Raw genomic sequence first — 19,537 nt, 5'->3', positions numbered from 1 at the left:
GAGGGGGAGAGGCGTTTGGGAGGAGCCTTGGAGAGAAAGGAGGAGGATGGAGAAGGGGAGGGGTTGAAGAAGGGAAGGGAGGGGAGAGGAGGGGATGGAAGGGCGGGGCGGGCCAGCGCCGTGGGAGGAGGGGCGTGTGGAGGCCGCGAACTGCCAGCTCTGGTTGGCTGGCCGCCCCCGCTCCTCCCCCGCCCCTCCCCCCGCCCCCGCCCTCCCGGCGCGGCGGCCGCGGCGAGAAAGTAAGGTGAAAAAGTCCAAGTGCAGCTGCGGGCGCGATGGGGGCAGGCTCCTCAAGCTACCGGCCCAAGGCCATCTACCTAGACATCGATGGACGCATCCAGAAGGTACCCCGATCCCCCTCCCTCCGAGGCCTCCGTGCGCCCTAATAGGCGCAGGTGTCCCCACCGCGGGCTCGGAGCCCAGGGACCAAGCTGATCTTGGCGGCTCGCCCCGGGAGGCACGGCAGCCTGCGGTGCAGACCCGCGGGGCCGGTCCCAGGTGGAGGGTGACAGTCTTGAGGGATATCCTGCCTCTGCACCCTGTGGCCTCGCGGCGACTGAAGGGACCCGCTTTTGGCTCTGCCGTACGCTGCCCTCCCAACCAACTTGAGCCACGTAGGAGTGCGGTTCGCCACAGACCCTTTTTGTTCATGGCCCTCCCCAGCCCTTCTAAAGACCCTTCTCTGGGCACAGAGTGCCCTTGACTTCTGTTGATTTTGACAAAGGGACAATGGGCAAGCTGGCCTGGAGGACGGTTGGGGAAGGGGGTCTCTCATTAGCTCCTCCTAAAGTGCCTATGGAAACGCCTTTTTTTGTGTGGGGAAATTGCACCCGGACATCTCAGGAAAGCCGGGCAGCTTGCTGTGGACTCAGCAAAGGAAGCTAAGGAGGGCTGCCTGCTGGGTGTGGGCCCTCCTTTCTCAGGTGTGCGCTCTCTTAGCTAGCTGGCTGGTTTGCTTCCCCAGTAGGAGAAACCTACCTTCTACCCTCAGCCTGATCCTGGGAAAATGGGAAGTCCCATCCCTCCTCCAAGGTGGGCCCTTTAATAGGTTCGGTGACTTGGGGTGGCCTGAGAGGCACCTTCAAGCATCACTGCTCAGCCTCTTACTTAAGCAGGAAGGGCAGGTGCAGGCTCTGACTCCAAAGGCACAACTCCAGAGATATAACAGCCGCCCCTTCCAGAGGAAGGAAGGGCTCTCCTTGTGTGTCTTCCTGCTTCAGTCCACAGGAGCACAGATGTGTTCATGCATGTATGCACAGTGTGTATACAAAGAACATATCTGTACACATACATTTCCCCTATCCCACTAAATGAGAATTTATTAAAGCTTTTTGGTTTTGTTTTATTTTAATTTTGGCACAAGGGATGGGCTTCATGCATATGTGGCAAACACTTTGCCATTAAGCCATATTGCTGGACTTCTTTGATCTCTTTAAAGAGGAAAGAGAAGGTGTCACCTGTTCAGCAGTGGTAGGTCCTTCCTAAATTCTTCCTCAAAGATCTGCTCAGCAATGGACAGAAAGTAGAAGAAAGGTTTAGGCCCTCCTGATCAGACTGGTCTGTCACTGTGGGGAAGGTGGGCCTTTCCAGTGGACATACCTGAACTTGGGTAACCTCTGGAAAGGTCACCTATAAGCCAAGCCTGGGATGGGTGGGGACAGGTACCTACACTAGGCTAGAAAGACATAGCCCTGGGTGGAGGCAGACCTGATGTGGGTGCTGGCTCTGCTGTTCTGGGCTCCTCTGGCTGGCATCCCTCTCTGTGATGGGATCGTCGTATCTGTTTTATAGACTGTAATGAGAGTAAATGGGAGATAGAAACAGTGCCTGGAACATTGCAGAACACAAGAGGCATTATTCTCCTCTCTGTCTCTGCCTGTTCATAAACATCTTTGTACTCACACCAGGAAGGAGACTGGTGGAGCAAGTGGGCCTCCACCCTGTCACTGTGGTCAGCTCATCACTGATCCTGGGCACTCTGTCTTTAGCACTGGGTGCTGAGGTGAACCTTTTCCTAGTGAGAGCCAAGTCTTCGGGTTTCTCTGTGTCTGTGTCCTTTTCTTAGGCTCCACACCCTGCACCCCTGCACCCATCCATACTGAAGGGCCCTTGTACACCAGTGCAAGTGTTTCCTCTTCCTAGGTGCTGGGCACATCTGAAAGTTCCCAGCGTGCAACTGTTCCTGGCTTGCATTTACCCACTCCATCTCCTCTCCATGGGAGGTCAAGAAGCCAGCCACTATTGCTTCCCCAGAGAAGGCTTGGGATGTTATAAGGCTATACGTTGCTTTCTGTCATTGTGGTGAGGAGCTTGCCCATGGCTCCTGCCAACTCCTGGTCATCACTGCTTCAGGCAGACGAGGCTTTGCCAGTGTTTCCCTGCCCGGCAAAGCTCAGGGAGAAGACTCCAGGCCCTCTTGGTCATACCAGGGTGGGACTCAAAGGAACCAGTGTGAGCTGCTTGGTGCTGCTTTTTATGTATGGAGACAATTCCAGATGCACCCAGCGCCCAGCTTTCTTCAGCGGAGATGACAGCAAGAATTTTTTTGGGGGGGGGTGGATTCTGGTTTCTATCACTGGGGCATTTCATGTACAAGATAGGAGAGCCCCAAGGACTTGCCCTCCTAAACCCTACGTAAAATCTGTAGGGTCCTTAGGTGGGTGGACACCATACGTCCTCAGGGTCTCACTTCCAGGGACCTTCACTTCCCATGTCGCTTAGGTTAGTTGCTGTGTCTGTTTTCTCAGCTGTGAAGTGAGGGTAAGGGTGGGCATGCAGTCCAGGTAGCCAGAGAGCCACACACGCCCTAAAGTTGGATGTTAGGGACCAGCAAAATGGAGATACTCAAAGTACTGCATTAGCCTGTATGAGCCAAGCTGTCCCTCTGACCTGGGGATGGCAGGCTCATGAATGGTAGGTACTGTAAGTTATTTCCAGGTGGCTAACATGTTACTGAAGGACATAACAGAGTCTGTATTACTGATGGGACCTCATGAATTGGCGTCCTTCCTTTGTAAAGATAGGGAAGGCTCCCATCATGTAGACCCAGAAGCCTTTAAGGCATACTGGGTTAAAGTCTTCCAAGTGGCCAAGGGGCAGTGTGGCCCTATATTACTGTCCTACTGTTCCTAGGCTCGTCAGGATGCACAGATGAGAACCAAGAGGCCCTCAAGGAAGCCATTAAAGAAGCAGGGAGTTGGGGCCCGGGTGTGCTCTCTAGAGAGGAGACCTCCTCTGTCTTTGCTCTGAGAAATCTCTTATGCCCTTTATTAGTTTTCCACTTGAGGGGGAGGGGAGGTTCATACCCCCAGACCTTAGTACTTGGTCCTTTATCTTATCTGCAGAGGACGAGAACACTGAGCATTCCCACTTAGGGACGACAACCATGAGGCACTTCAAATCAGGGAGCCAGAGAGCCCCTGCCTGGTAGCTTCGCCAGACCTGGGTTTGCAAACTTGTGGGGGAGCATAAGAGGCCTTTGTGGGGGGGGGGGGCTCAGGCCAACCGGCCTTGGGTTGGTTGAAAAGCCAGTGGCTGAGCAAGAGGGACGCTTGGGAGCCTTTGTTGGAGTCTGGCCCTGGGCCCTGGTCTGGTAATGCCTCTCCTTAGCCACTCTAAGCTGCCTGTGGCTTTGTTCCAGCCCATCTCTGCAGCTGGAACCCTGGTCTTACTATGGAAACAGCCACTTGAGTTTTGCTGAGCTGTTTCTGTTTGAAATGGGAAAAGCCACAGGCAGGGCACAGTAGCAGCATGAAGAAGCTGGTCAGTACCCCTGGTTTGGAAATGGTCTGTCTCTGGGGATGTGGCTGCCTGGCCTTTGTCCTGCCGGAGCGCAGAGCTCAAGGTGCCAAGGCCTGCTTGGAGGCTTTGCACCACACTCCTGGGCTCCACCACTCCTGGTCCTATCGTGTCTTTATGGGCCTGACAGGCTCTCACCTGCTGTCTCCACAATGAAGGTTTCCTCCTTGGTGCAGCTCCCCTCTGCACTGAGAGTCCTCCGCCCTGCCTGCTGGGTCGCTCACTGGGACTGTGGTTCTCTGCTCTCTGCTTCTCTAGCATCCTCTGCCCTGCCTAGGCCTTTTCCAGCTGCCCAGGGCCCTCAGGAACTCAGCCTTCGTTCCGAGCCTGTGGCTCCATCTCTTTGGTGGTTCCACCTTCTGCTGTTTGAAGGATGGACCTACCCCAGCTTGGCCCTTGTGGTAAGCATTGGGCCACCTACAGTGTCCCCTGGTTCTGACTGTCCTATCCTTCCCTAGGATAGTCTCTCTTGCCCTTTCACTTTGGAACAGGTGGGCCTGCCCATCCAGACACACAGTGGTTGTCTTGCTACTCTCTAATCCTTCTCTCTCTCTCTCTCTCTCTCTCTCTCTCTCTCTCTCAAGATTTATTTATTTTATTTATATGAGTACACTGTAGCTGTCTTCAGACACACCAGAAGACGGCATCAGATCCTATGACAGATGGTTATGAGCCACCATGTGGTTGCTGGCAATTGAACTCAGGACCTCTGGAAGAGCAGTCAGTGCTTTTAACCGCTGAGCCATCTCTCCAGCCCCTCATCTTCTCTTACTCATATCCGCTGTCCTCTCCCTCATCAGAGCAGGTCCAGTGGCTCCCCTTGGCTCGTCCTTAGCAGTTGCAGAACAACCCACATGTTTCCCTATGCTATGTTTCTATGTTAGACTCTCTAAACAGATAACAGGCACAGCACCTTGAGTGCAGTGAGCCAGAAGAAGAGGGGTGTCCTCATCTTTCAGGGGCCCAGTGTGAAGCTAGGGAAGGAGTAGAGGCCATATGGATGGCCAGCTCTGTGTCTATCCTGACCACTGGCCTGAGATAGCCCTCTGGGTCTCTGCCAGGGTCAGACCTAGCTGTGAAGATAAGCAAGATCACCTCAGTGTTCAGTTTCTTTTGCAATAAACAAACTGCTGTTAAGGGCCTCATGGGACCACAGTCGGAGCATCCTAAGGGGACATTGGAAGGTCACTGAGAAAGGTCCTGGTGCAGTCCCTGGCCCCTCCTTCTGTGCCCAGCTTTGATCTGAGGCTCCTCTTTTTTTTTTTAATTGGATATTTTCTTCATTTACATTTACAAATGCTATCCCAAAAGTCCCCTATACCCTCCCCCCCACCCCGCCCTGCTCCCCTACCCACTCACTCCCACTTCTTGGCCTTGGCTTTCCCCTGTACTGGGGCATATAAAGTTTGCAAGACCAAGGGGCCTCTCTTCCCAATGATGGCCAATTAGGCCATCTTCTGCTACATATGCAGCTAGAGATACAAGCTCTGGGGGTACTGATTAGTTCATATTGTTGTTCCACCTATAGGGTTGCAGACCCCTTCAGTTCTTGGGTACTTTCTCTAGCTCCTCTATTGGGGGCCCTGTGTTCCATCCTATAGATGACTGTGAGCATCCACTTCTGTATTTGCCAGGCACTGGCAAAGCCTGAGGCTTCTCTTAAGCCAAACATTCCCAACGACCTTTGATCTCTAGGTGGTGCTACAGGCTCCAACCCAGCCTGCCGCTGTCAGAGGTGACTGCTGATAACCTGCAGCCCTCTGGAAACATTGGTGTTGCCCTGTGGCACAAAGAGATGGCTCTGCTCTTGATGGTTACAGAGCAGTGTCCCTGGTCTCTTGCAGCATTTCATTCTGCTCTTGCCGACTGGGAGGTGGTGTCCTACTTTGGTTTCTGCGGCTGTGACAAACGCCATGACCAAAACAACTTGGAAAGGAAAAGATTCATTTGGCTTACGTTTCGGGTCACAGTCCATCTCCGAGGGAAGTCTTGGCAGGAACTGAAATTGAAAACTATGGAGAAATGTGGTTTACTGGCTCACCTACCCTAGTTTATGTTCTGCCTTCTGAGTGCTGGGATTAAAGGCGTACTCCACCACACCCAACTCTGCTTGCTTTCTTATATAGTCCAGGCCTTTCTGTCCATGGCACTGCTCATGGTGGACTGGGACCTCCTACTTCAAATCAACAATCAAAGCAATTCCCCCATAGAGATGGACACAGGCCAATCTGATCTGGCAGTCCCTTGAGACTCTCTCTTCCCAGGGGACTCTTGGTGGTGTCAGATTGACAGTGAAAACCAGGACAAAGCTGGGTGGTGGTGGCGCACGCCTTTAATCCCAGCACTCAGAAGGCAGAACATAAACTAGGGTAGGTGAGCCAGTAAACTACATTTCTCCATAGTTTTCAATTTCAGTTCCTGCCAAGACTTCCCTCGGAGATGGACTGTGACCCGAAACGTAAGCCAAATGAATCTTTTCTTTTCCAAGTTGTTTTTTGGTCATGGCGTTTGTCACAGCCGCAGAGTGAGTTCTAGGACAGCCAGGGCTACACAGAGAAACCCTGTCTCCCCCACCTCCCCCCGCAAAAAAAAAAAAAAAAAAAAAAAAGCCTAACCAGGACAGATGTGAAAAATCATTTTCTTCTCTGGAGAAATGGGAAGGTGGTGACAGTCCCACAAAGGGACTATGCAGAGGCTGGTGAATCTTGGGGCAGGTGGAGACCTGAGGAACTAGGTGATGTCCAAGTGCTCTTTGGGCCTAAGTGACCTTTCACACCCTGAGACCTGGCAAGGTTGAGGTCCCAGAGGAAGCTGTGGCACAGCCTGGCTCTCACAATTCTCCCCAAGCCACTGAGTTTGCCCCAAAGTAGCCACAAACAGAAAGACAGGACCAAAGACTGCACTCCAGACACTTCCATATCTGACTTACAGAAGCCACACCTATTGAGACTAATTCATGCCCAGAGTCAAAGGGGCCAGAGACCTCACCAGACTACATTCCAGGTGAAGGCCCATCTGGCCTCAGAAATGTGTAAAACACAGCTCTGGTCACTGGTGGAGTCCCTCAAGAGTGTAGGAAAGGCATTGCCCAGTGGAACTGACACTAAACCAGAGATGATGCTGGGACAGGTCTCAGTGCCAGCAATGGGAGCACCTCGGGGCATCCTGGCTGAACTCTGCCCAGATGACTGACTGAGTAGCAGGTGTATGCCATGGTCCCTCACTTCACAAGAAAGCCCCCTCCCATCCGGTCAATCAGGCTGCCGGTAAGCCAGCAAGCTGCATTCCCTGAGAGACAGGGGTGGGGGTGAGGTAAGAGGGCTGATAGGACTGAGTCACCAGAGAAACACATCCTTGCAGGGTCCCTGCCCTGAAGGCTCCATTTCAAGACCTGCCCTGACCACAGGGGCTTCAACCTCCCAGGAGTCTAGCCACAGCCTGGCAATGCCACTCACAGAAACTGTGCTCTGTGACCTGACCGACTCCTAGGGTCTGAGAAGTGATCATGACCTCTGACAGCCCACGGTGTTGCATCTCCTGCGTGTGCATCTGCATACCCTGAGCGCAGGCTGCTGGTGTTCATGCTGGAAGCACAGGAGTGTGCAGTTGTATGTAACCTCTCTGTCTCACCCTGCACACCTCTAGGCCTCTTCTCCAGTCACACGCTGGGACCTTCTGCCCCAAACAGAAACTCCCTGCAGCTGTTATTCTTTGCCCTTTAGACCCGCTGTCTAATTTGTTTCTAATTGTGATAAACTATATGTAACATTGTTAAATGCGTGGCTCAGCAGTCCTACCTTGCCTCTCAGTGCCCTGTGGCCAGCACTTTAGTCTTCTAGCACTTTCTCTAGCAGAAAAGCAGCTTGGTCTCTGTGAAACATGGACTCTGTACCATGTCTGGGCCCTGGTACCCTCTCTCTATATCCAGTCTCCATGACTGATGGCACTGTGGAAGCCAGATAGGAAGACAGCCCCACCAAAGGCACGGGTAGAATAAGACACACAGACCTCGTATCCCTGGCTGTGGGCTTCAGGTTCATTTGTGTGTGTGGTGTGGGTTGAAAGCATTGCCCAGGAGCTGAGTGATGGTTCTACGAGCAAAGCTAACTTGGTAGTGAAAGGGACTGTGTGGAGGGAAGATTTCCACTCTACCGCACTGCTACCTGGCCCCTTGACAAGTTCCCAGCCCCTTGCTGACAGCCTCGTGGGACTGGCCAGCCTTTCATGGGCCTTTGGGAAAACAGAGCCCACCTGTAGAGTGGTGGAAGTAGAGAATCTGTTTGGCCCAGGATTCTGGCATGGTGGGCAGGCTCTTCCTCCAAAGTAGTTTGAGCTAAGAGTCTAGAAGTCACCACAAGAAGTGTCCAAGGGTAGCCACATGGGTCCGTTTATAGTCAGGTAGCCAGCAGCATACAGCTGATTTTATTTATTTGTTTGTTTTGATTAAGCAGTCATTGGTGTTGACCAGTTACTCAGGCTGTCTCCCATGATGCCTTTCTCTGCAGTCGTTTCTCTAGTCTCGAACACAGCCAGAAGAGTGGCCCGTTTGGCATTACGGCCTAGTGGGCTTCACTGTGTCTCAACCTGGAACTCACAATCCTAAGGAGCCCATGGCCTGGAAGGCTAGGTTTCAGGACACAGCCCCAGCCTGCTGCTCATGGAGCAATGTCATGTCAGTCCTGAGGGGCTGAATCAAAGCTTAAGCTGTGGTTAAAGGCTCGAAAAGAACTGACTGTGTGTGCTTGGAAACATCTGAGACTCACTTTGAGAGCCGAGGGTGCCACCATTGCTAAAGGGCAGGAAAGTCACAGCTTAGAGTCTGGCTATGGAGCTAGCTGGGAGTCCGTATGGATTACTCTTCCATTGCTGTGACAAAATACCAGGGCCAAAGCAACTTATAGAAAGAAGGGTTTATTTGGCTTACAGGTCCAGAGCTAAGAGTCCATTGTGGAGAAGAGGCATGGCTGGGGAGCAGCAGGCATGGTAGCAGGAGCTAGATGCCATTCACACCTGGAACTAGTTCACACCTGGAACTGCAAGCCTGAAGCTAGTGGTAGCAGTGAAGAACCATAAACTCTAAAAGCCACCCTATTGGCATACTCCCTCCATCGGCTCCACCAACTGGGGATCAAGTATTTAAACACCCTAGACAGTGGATGACATCTTATTCGAACAACCACAGTCTATGGGACAAGTTCTCCCCTGGGCCCCTGTGTCTAGGCTGAGCCCCTCAAAGCCAGTGTGGGAGGTGATGTTGTCTGTGTCATCATCGCTAAGGCGAATGATGAACTAGTCACTAGTTCAGCGACCAGAGGCGGCATGGGGGGAATCAGTCACATTTCGGCTATAATGACAGAATACCATGACCAAAGTAGCTTAGAGGAGAAAGGGGACTTGTCTTACTGAACAGGGGGCTTCAGTATAGAAAGGGAGTCCTGGAGGTTGAAGTTCCAAGGTCATAGTGTCTCAAGCAAGGCTGGTTCCTCCCGAGGCCTCTTTCCTTGGCTTGCAGGCAATATGGTCCCGGGTCCTTCTGTATGTGTGTGTCTGTGCCCTGCTCACCTCCTGGAAGGTTTCCAGTTGTGGTAGGTCTCTCCAACATTCTCACCACTACAGCTGTGACTCCCATCACCTTGTGAAGCCCTTGTCTCTGGAACTCAGGCTAAAGTGCAGGGCATCCAGGGGTTTGAGGGAGACACAGTCCAGCCCCCAGGGTCTCTTTGGAGAAGTAGAAACAAGTACCTCCCTGCCAATCTCCCAGCTTCTGGAGTCCTAAGTGACAAAAAGGAAGGAATGGACACAGGTCACCAGGGATATTATGGTGACCCCAAGCCTCCCATCTGTGGTGGCTTCTCTGCTATCATGTAGCCCAGGATGCCCATCTGCTATCTTGTAGCCCAGGATGCCCATCTGCTATCTTGTAGTCCAGGCTGCTTATGCCTGTTTCTCCCCATACTGAGACAGATGCCTTCCCACTCAGGATTTCTTTCTACATCCACTCACCTCACCACCCTCTTGGCTCACGGAAGGCCAGATAAAGGAAATGCAAAGACCTAGAATGTTTACAGCCAAAAAGGTTCTAAAGAGCCCCCCAACCTCCTCCCAGATGCTTACTAGCCTATTGGACCTAACTATTCAGATACCAAATCTGTAGAGGAGGGGTGCTATCCATTGGTATCAAAAGGGAGAGATGGTGAAGCTCCTGGCAGGTAGAATGGAGGGACCAGTGTGGACATGGTCCTTAGCTGGATGGATGGGTGGAGCACAGTACTTTGAGGGGAATTTAAATTATACTGAAAGCAACACATACTAACCCTGGCTATATGGGCGTAGGGTGACATTTGAGGAACCCAGGCCACGAAGCCATCACTAGTCCCTCTCTAGAAGGAAAGCTCTACCTGTTTTTCAGACCTGTCATGGGAGATCTAATCATGGGAGTTTCTGTTTGAGGTCTTAGACCCTTGGCTCCCAGCAGGTGTCCCTTACCAGCCACACCTGAGCCCTCTTCAGACCCTCAATGGCACCACTGCCACGAATCCTCCTGCTGCTTCTCTGACCAAGGGAATCACGAAGACTGTCTGCCTCTGTTTCTGGGCTCATTGAATAAACAGCGCCTCCCTCCTGTGGGTCCAGTGGAAGCTCTCTCCTTATCATTCCCACTGGAACTAGTAATGGCAGGATTTATGACTGCCTGTCTTCCCCAGCCTTCTGTCACGGTTTCTAAGGAGGAAGTTTCTAGAGGCTTTCATCATGACCACTGAGCACCATCACTTTGGCCCATGAGGAGATCGGACATCATGGTGGTCATCTTGTGGTAGGGTAGAGTTGCTCTCCTCCTGGAGGGCAGGAAGCAGAGAACAGGCCGAGAAGAGGCTGAGTCCAAGTGTCCATTCAAGGGCATACCACGGGTGACCTCCTTCCACCAATGAGGCTACATCTGCTGAAGGTTCTGCTACCTCTCAATGCCTTTATCAGCTGGAGACAAGCCTTTAGCTGGTGGGAAATACTGAAAAGCCGTAGCGTGGCCTGAGGTCTCAACACTCTCTGCTCTGAGTCTTGGGTTGAGGAGAGCTGCAAAGGATTCTCTCAAAAATTCTCTCAGTTTCTTCATACTGCTCCGTTCTCAGGTGCTGTCTTGAAGCCAGGATCCTAGGGACAACCTGGTAGAAGAAGGACACCAGATTGTCACTAGGAAAGCCCTGGCAATGTCCCCCACAAACCAGTCCTGTGCCCTGAGCTCTGCAGAGCACGATTCTTGGTCTTTTGATCTCCTCTTCTCTCTTTCTAGTTAGCTCCTGTGATTCATTATTTATAGCGGTGGCATTGGCTTCAGACACTAAAAGTGTTAAAAAAAAAAAAAAAAAGGCAAAGTGACCCAGAGCTTTGACAAGAGAGACAAGTGTATCAAACATGACAGACCAACCCAAGCAGAGGATCCTGAGACCGGCAGGGCAGGCAGGGACACAGGTCCTGGAGTCTGCTGGCAGCCAGGCAACCCGGGAAGCTGGAGGAGGTTCCACAGGTCAGAGTGGCCTTGCCCAGCTTCCCAAATGGGATTCCCATAGACACCAGGCCCTTCTTTTTTTTTTAAATTTATTTTTTTAAATTAGGTATTTTCTTCATTTACATTTCAAATGCTATCCCAAAAGTCCCCCAGACCCTCCCCCCCCCACACTCCCCTACCCACCCACTCCCACTTCTTGGCCCTGGACACTAGGCTCTTCTACTGGAGAGAGTTTTGGGGTTGTAGCCCATCAGAGAGATGGGTGTAACATCTGCCTGTTAGCATTGCCTGATGCTCCCAACTCGAATGTTTTCCTGGATAATAGAGTGTCGCGTGCATAGTACACACTCTGTGTGGTGAAAGAATACACACCCATTTGTCTCAGTCAGGGCTTCTATTCCTGCACAAACATCATGACCAAGTAGCAAGCTGGGGAGGAAAGGGTTTATTCCGCTTACGCTTTCACACTGCTGTTCATCACCAAAGGAAGTCAGGACTGGAACTCACAAAGGGTAGGAACATGGAGGCAGGAGCTGACGCAGAGCCCATGGAGGGATGTTACTTACTGGCTTACTTCCCCTGCCTTGCTCAGCTTGCTCTCTTATAGAACAAGAGGACTACCAGCCCAGGGATGGCACCACCCACAATGGGCTCTCCCATCCTTGATCACTAATTGAGAAAATGCCTTACAGCTGAATCTCATGGAGACATTTCCTCAAGGGAGGCTCCTTTCTCTGTGATAACTCCAGCCTGTGTCAAGTTGACACACAAAACCAGTCAGTACACCATTGTCCCAAGCTCAGGGTCAGAGCTGGCATGGGACCAGAAACTCTGATGCTAGACTCCTTTTGCAGTATAATTGGGTCTTTCTAGGCTGATGTATTCCCCAAGCTCCAGCCTCTTGGCCTCAGGGATGAAGTTGGAAACAGGTGGAGTTGGCGTTGTTCCCACCCTGGGGGTAGGAAAGTCTTGGTACACTACCTCAGAACTATGATTTCCATCAACTAGATGGTGTGGATTGGATATGAGTATTCAAAGACCCATGTGTTGGAGCTTGGTCTCCAGCCTGGGACAACATTGGGAGGTGGAGGGATCATCAGGAGATGGAGTCTAATGGGGGTACTTAGGGCATTGGAGGTGTGTGCTCTCAAAGGAGAAGTTGGGAACTGGCACCCTCCTCTTTCTTCCTTTCATGTCATTTCTATAAGGCAAGCAATGATGTATCTCACTGCCCCGCAAGGATGCTGCCTTACTGCTGGCCAACTGCAGACAAGAACCACTAAACTGCAAGGCAAACCATACATCCCCTTAGTAAGCTGACTGTCCTGGCTCTTTGCTCCAGGAAGGGAAAGTTGGCTCACACAGTGGCCTATCTGGGTCTCTCGTTTCATGATCTCTCTAGGGACAGGGGGTTGGGGAGGGGGCAGGATATCTAGGGCTGGGTATATGCCGAACATCAGCTTCTCATGTAGGCAACTCTGGACTTGGCTGCTCTCCTTCATGCGCTCAATGTGCTGTGGGCTCATTCTGTTCACAGCTGCCCTTGCAAGAGTCGCTGAATCCCACTTCCTGTAGGACATCACTCTGTCTGTAGATTGCCCTTCATTTCTTTCCCTTGCCCTTGATGTGTGGCTTTGGGAAAATTATTTAACTCTCTGGGCCTTGGAGTCTACAAAATAAGAGTATCCACTCCAGATGGGTGCTTTAGGTGTCAGAAGTACCACACGTTTCAGGAAATGGTGAAAAGAGGGTACTTTCGCCACCCCTGCCTACGCGACTTCAGTTTCCACACCAGGACCTGACCAGGGCAGATTGCTGTTAGCTTTCTTCTGTGCACTTATCACGTCATGTATGTCTTAATAAGCAACCCTTACATTTAGAGTTGTACCATGAAACACAGGAAAAAGGTAATGTCGGCCGTGAGCTTGGCGGTCAGGCCATTGGACAGCAGGGCTAAGCAGTGGTGGGGCCAGAGGGCAGATGTTGGAACCCGTGGGGCCAGGAATGGGGGGCTGAAGCCGAGTCTCACCTCCTTCCACTTCAGCACACCTGTGATCTTGCCCCTAGAACCAAGCCCCCTTCCTCCAGAGATAATTTCAGTAATAGGTCTGGCACACAGTAATAAATGGAAATTTCTGTTATCATTTCATACTCTTTTTCAAACGCAATGACCAGAAAAAATATCTCCTGCATTAGAAAGGGAAATGAGGCCTAATACAGTTTTTATTTTAGCAAACAAAACAGCATGATTGCCTGCTGGTTAGCTGTAACCATCTTAGGTATGACATCATTGCTAAGCACTCCAAAGTATGAGACAGCGCAGGAAGAATGGAGTGCTGAAATTTACATGTAGAATTTATAATTGGGGGTGAAAAAATCAAACGTGGATGGGCGGTGGGTAGGTGGATGGATGGGTAGGCAGATGGATGTGTCATGGGATAGATGTAAGGTGGCTGATGCTAGGTAGGTGAATAGATAAGTAGTGTAAGGCTAGTTGGTGAATGGATGGTTGGATAGATGGTAGACCAGATGGATAAGCGGTAGGCAATGACTAAGTGGGTGGATGGAGATATAAATAATAAGATGGATGTGGATGGAGATATAGGTGTTAGTGTAGATAGTGAGTGGGTGGTAGAATGGATAATGGGGAGTTGGATGAATGGATGATGGGAAGTTGGATGAATGATGGATGATGTAGAATGGATGAATTGATGAGTGAATGAAAGAATAGAGAGACAGATAAAGTTGATGATGGACAGAGATGTAGGTCTTAGGAGAGATAGTGAATAGATGACGCATGGATGGGCAGATGGATAATGGATAAATGGATTACAGAGAGATAGGTGTTAAGACAGATAAGCGGGTGGGCAGATGGATGGGCAGACAATACATAGATAGCTTGCAATGTCTTCTCTGGTAAACATGTTATTTGGGGATAGAATATGCAGTTTTGGTACTGGTCTTGATATTAAATACTTTCGTGTTAAACACTTGTTTCTCAGGCACTGTAAAGGCAGTAGAACATACGCACACACGCACACACAGACACACACAGACACACACACACACCTTTTAATCCATCCAAAAATGTGAAGGCAATGCCCCTGTGCTGGAGTTGGCTGTTCTGGAAAGTGGCCCAGCTGGTTTTCACTCACCCAGCAACCAGCGTGAGAGGTTCTGGCAGCTTTGGGGATGGGCAAAGCCCGACAAGCCCACAGAGGCTTATGTAAAGGCTTAATAGCTGGCAAAAGCTTTAGAAAATGAATCAGTCTGTGATGGACAAAGTAAAAGGACCATGAATTGGTTTGTTCTCCATGGAGGAAGGAGCTAAATCAATACTCACTCCGAGGCTGTAGCATTAAATACCAGCAGTTGAGAGTCAGGCAAACCTCAACTGTGAATCCACCCTGGGTGGGATATTGTGGCACAGAACTGGGAGATTACTTCTTCCCCATGGAGAGCAACTGAACCAGCTTTAGACACCACCAGTGATCTGGCATCCCGGGCTCAAAGACATGCAGCTCAAGTTTGCATCAGGACCAGTACCTACTCCATCCTTCCGTGCCTACATCTGTGCAGCTGATAATATTAGGCTCCTGAGGTCCACTTGCTCCGTGTCTGGCTTGAGAACTGTCTCTGATAATAATGGCCGTGGCAATGTTGATAGAACTATTATTATGCAGCATAAAACCAAGGGACACAAACTGTGCCCTAGTGGTCCTCATTGAGAGTTGGAGCTTGGAGGCTGGCAGGACCTATACCCTGTGCACATGCCTATGGGCTTGTCTAGGCCTGTGGGAAGGAACTCCCCATCTAGAGCCTCCTTGCTAAACTAGGGGAGACCTCAACCCTCCTGGAGGGAGCTCAGACTGGTTGCTCACCTGCCACCATTGGAATATTGCTGACTCTCAGTCATGGTTCTTACTAAGCCCTTCTGTCTTCCAGCATCTGCTGCCCTTAGGACACACTGGGACACAGTGACTCGTCAGTAGAGGTCAGTGGGCCACTTAGAGCAAGGACAGCCTTGATGACAGAATTCTGGAGCTGGCCTCCTCTTGACCCACACTGGTGGAAACTTTCAGAAATCCTGGCGGGCAGGCTGAGGCCACATGTCCTTTTTGTCTGTTGCTTATGAAATGGCTTTTCTCTTCCCCCACTTCCCCTTTTCCCTTTTGCTCCAGCCCATAGGGTTTTTTGTTGTTGTTGTTGTTGGTTTGGTTTGGTTTGTTTTTATCTGTATCTCATTATGGATGGTTGTGAGCCACTATGTGGTTGCTGGGACTTGAACTCATGACCTCCTGAAGAGCAGTCTTAACCGCTGTGCCATCTTACCAACCCGTGAAATGGTCTTTGAGATGCTAAGATACCTGGGTTTAAGTGGCCCTTCCTGTTGTCACAGTTGCCACTCCACCAGCTGTTCAGTTGCTATGTAAAGCTCTGATCCACACGGGTGAGTTCTCACAGCATGCCTGTAGCCAAGGAAGGATGGTCTTCGCTTTCCATCTGGAGAATCAGAGCCTTAGCAGGACTAAGACATCTGCGCTACTCAAGCCTTCCTGAATCCATGCGCCAGATTTCTCTCGCCTTGCTTTACTGCCGTACATGTACTTGAACCAGTGCACAACCCCAGCACCTGAGCAGAGCAATCCTGGGGATCCGAGACAGCCAGGAGAGCCCAAGCTATAGCCAGTCCTGGGCCTGCTAAGGTGGGGCACAGCCAGCCACAGGCACTCAGAAGTCTCTGCTTGTTGACTGTCCTTGCTGCCAGGGTCTCACCCTCCTCAGCCCTAATGGCTGGGAAGTGTAGGGCAGAAGGGCTATACTTCAGTTTCCAAAACTGACCCATTTTCTTCTCACAGGCTTATACACAGGCCTAATATTTAAAGCAGATATAGGCCATTAAGCACCATGTCTGAAATATCACTTATTTTGCAAGCCATGTTTCTAGCACTTAGTATAGTATTAGCGGCAATAAGGAAGGGCATGTGTGGCCTTGTGTTTGGAATTGGGGGCCCAGGTGGCAACTGTAGGCTCCTGTCAGCCTTGGGGTCACTTTGCCTTCATGGCATTGTGTCATGGCAGCTCTCAAATTAAGACAATCCCCTGTCCCATAAAGTTGGACTAAGATGATACTGGCTGTTTAGCTTCTTCAGGCCTGGAGAGGCCTGAATACCTGTGGACAGTGGCCTGTGACTCACCAGGAGAGTCACCTGGGATACTTGGGTCTCTGGAATATTGAAGATGTGGGCACTCCTGAGGTGTGGACTCACAGGGCTCCCTCTCTGAATTCAGTTCGACCATTAGGAACACCTTGTTGCACCCTTTGGTCTGCACACCCTTGAGGTCACTAGGCATGCACACTCTCAAGGCCCATGGTCTTTGTAAAACCGCGCTCAGCCCCTGCTTGCCTGCCTAAAGAAGCACCAGCCCTGCTTTGGAGTCTGTGCCTTCCACCCCAGAGCCTTTCCAGTGCCTCTCTTCCCTTCTGATTTTCTCTGGGTCCCTCCTGCTCATACATACAGTCTCCATGCCCAGCCATATGCTATTTAAGTCCCAACCTCCATCTTCTGGTTGACTGTTTAATTTTCTTTTGTTCTTGGCTTTGCGCCAAGGAATTTTTGCTCCGAATAAAAATGGAGAAGAAAGACCCTCTCTTCTCACTTGAGATTTTTTTTTTATATACACGTACAGAGCCTCTTACTCACAGCTGCCCCTTCATCAGAGACTGGCCTCGGCTTTGGGAGCAAGTTCTCCTTGGTTATAAAAGCCACCATGTATTTATGACAGAAGACTGGGGGCATGCAGAGGATTATCAGAATGAAAATAAAAGAAACCATTATCCTACCATCCCAAGAGCCACTGTTGCTACCTCAGGACCTAGGCTGCAGGGTGCTCATGCAGGTGTGCACGCATGCATGTGTGTCTTTTCTTTTTCTACACAGCCTCCCATCAGCAACTTTCCCACTGTTGCTTTAAACAGCCTTCAGAGGAACCGTTTGAACGCATTTGTAGCATTCTGTCTGGAGATGCACTCAATTGAAACGATCCCACTGTTTATGAGACCCATATGGTGTTTTTGTTTTTGTTTGTTTGGTTGGTTTTGGTTTTGTTTTTTTCGAGACAGGGTTTCTCTGTGTAGCCCTGGCTGTCCTGGCACTCACTCTGTAGACCAGGCTGGCCTTGAACTCAGAAATCCACCTGCCTCTGCCTCCCGAGTGCTGGGATTAAAGGCGTGTGCCACCAACGCCCGGCCCATATGGTTTTCATTCCATGTTTGTGGTAAATGGTACCAGAGGAACTTCCTTAACGGCTGGCAATGTGCTGTGCCGAGCAGTGGGGTGATTGCAAATCCAGGAGGTGGCCTGGTTTGCTGGGACAGTGGTTGAGCTAATCGGCGGGCTGTCCCAGAATGATGTCTGGCCAGCGTGAGGTCAATGCTTTTACTGTTGCTGTTATTTCTCCCTGGCAGTGGGATTCTGAGTCAAAGGCCGTGCGCCTTACCTAACAGCTCTCCTCTAGGGTTGCCAGGAGACCCGTTCCTTAGCTGGCATCCTCCATAACACCTCAGAACCCATATGTAGTGTTACCCCCATTCTCGAGGACTATGGTGACTTTATAAGAAGCTGTAGAGAAAGCGCAGTGGGACCAGGGTTCCTGCATCCAGTTTCCCAGCATGGCATCTTATACCCCCCCCCCCCAACACACACACACACACAATAACATACCCTAGGCACCAAGAGTGTCATGGTTCACGTAGGGGATTCGGGCTCTCCTCATTCCTGGACCCGATTTGTTCCATACATATCACCTCCCCGTGCCAGGTTCACTTCTCAGCCACTATAACACCCGTCACCTCAGGGCATACCTAGCCTAGAACCCACTGCTTGCTGCCCTCACCCCTCCCATTCCCATCCAAGTACAGAACAAATGTCTGCTCCCCCTGAGATAGGCACTGATGATTGGCTGAAGGACCGATTCCATCCAAGTCCAGCCTCACATGGCATAGTGTGGGTGGCCCCAAAGCAGCCATATGACAGAAAGTCTCACCCAGCATGAATGATAACTTCCCCATAGCTGCTTGGCAGAGCCCCCACCTCAGTTAACCCTCTACCTCCTGTGTACTCTAGTAGCCCCCGTTTACAGCAGGCCCAGCCACAGCACAGGAAGGGGCAGGCTCACCACTGAGGGTCTAATGACCTTCCTGGCTTTCTATAAGTCTTTTTTTTTAATGATACTTGAGGTTGGCCTCTGACTTTAAAAAAAAAAAAAAAGGATTTATTTATCTTATTTTATGTATATGAGTACACTGTGAGCCTTCATGTGGTTGTTGGGAATTGAATTGGGAATTGAATTTTTAGGACCTCTGCTTGCTCCAGTCAACCCTGCTTGATTTGGTTGGCCCTGTTGGCTTCAGCCCAAAGATTTATTTATTATTATACATAAGTACACCGTAGCTGTCTTCAGATGCACCAGAAAAGGGTGTCAGATCTCATTAGGGGTGGTTGTGACCACCATGTGGTTGCTGGGATTTGAACTCAGGACCTCTGGAAGAACAGTCAGTGCTCTTAGCCGCTAAGCCATCTCTCCAGACCTCTATAAGAGTCTTAATAGGCTAGACCTAAAAGGTTCCTTGTGATTACAGCTGCCCTGATTTCAAGGCCCTAAGGCCATGACAGTCTTGGAGAACAATATTCTACAGGACAGGGTATACGGATAACATATGACAGTTGGCCCAGAAAGCACTGGGTTGTTCCCACCAGGAGACCCGCCCTTTACTTTTGTTACCAATTCAGTTGTCATTAGTATTTGCTTTGATCCCTTGGGGCCAGTATGGTTGACTTCTGACCCCATTGCCTCCCGATGCTAGCTTGACACAGAGGCTCAATGAACACCACCATCAAGTTAAGAGAACAAACGGGTAAGACTTTTCAAATGGTTAATCTGAGATTCGAGGGTCTGTGGGTGGGGGTGGGGCTGAGGTAGAGGACCGTGGGAATCGAGCAGCAGGAGAAATGGCTACTGTAGGGTCCCAGCATCCTGAGCTGTCGTCCTCCACAGGAGCTGTGAAGCTGCTGAGGGGGTTGGAGCAGAGACTGAAGAGCTCCTAGCAAGAGAGGTTTACTGGAGATTTGTTACTCTGAGTTCAAAGAGACTTGGTGAAACATTGTTGTTAAAGCAATTGACTGAAAAACTCTACCATCAGGGTTCCGGTAACTATGAGGCATGAAAAGCTGT

At 50.7% G+C, this 19,537-nt stretch overlaps 1 protein-coding gene across 3 annotated transcripts in view; it reads left to right on the top strand.

Moving 5' to 3' along the window:
- Window positions 1–221: 221 nt before the first annotated feature.
- The window catches only part of Pde9a (phosphodiesterase 9A), an 89,177-nt gene continuing 69,861 nt past the window's right edge, over window positions 222–19,537 (top strand). For all 3 annotated transcript variants that reach the window (XM_021149322.1, XM_021149321.1, XM_085833263.1), the window contains exon 1: window positions 222–344. In XM_021149322.1, the coding sequence (XP_021004981.1) occupies window positions 276–344 (69 nt within the window). In that variant the 5' untranslated portion in view covers window positions 222–275. The remainder of the gene's footprint in view (window positions 345–19,537) is intronic.

Source organism: Mus caroli, unplaced genomic scaffold (genome assembly GCF_978045245.1).
Source record: "Mus caroli unplaced genomic scaffold, Mus_caroli_1 scaffold_18, whole genome shotgun sequence".
Lineage (NCBI taxonomy): Eukaryota > Metazoa > Chordata > Mammalia > Rodentia > Muridae > Mus > Mus caroli.
Note: the sequence above shows the minus strand (reverse complement) of the source record. Positions and strands in the feature narration are given on the sequence as shown.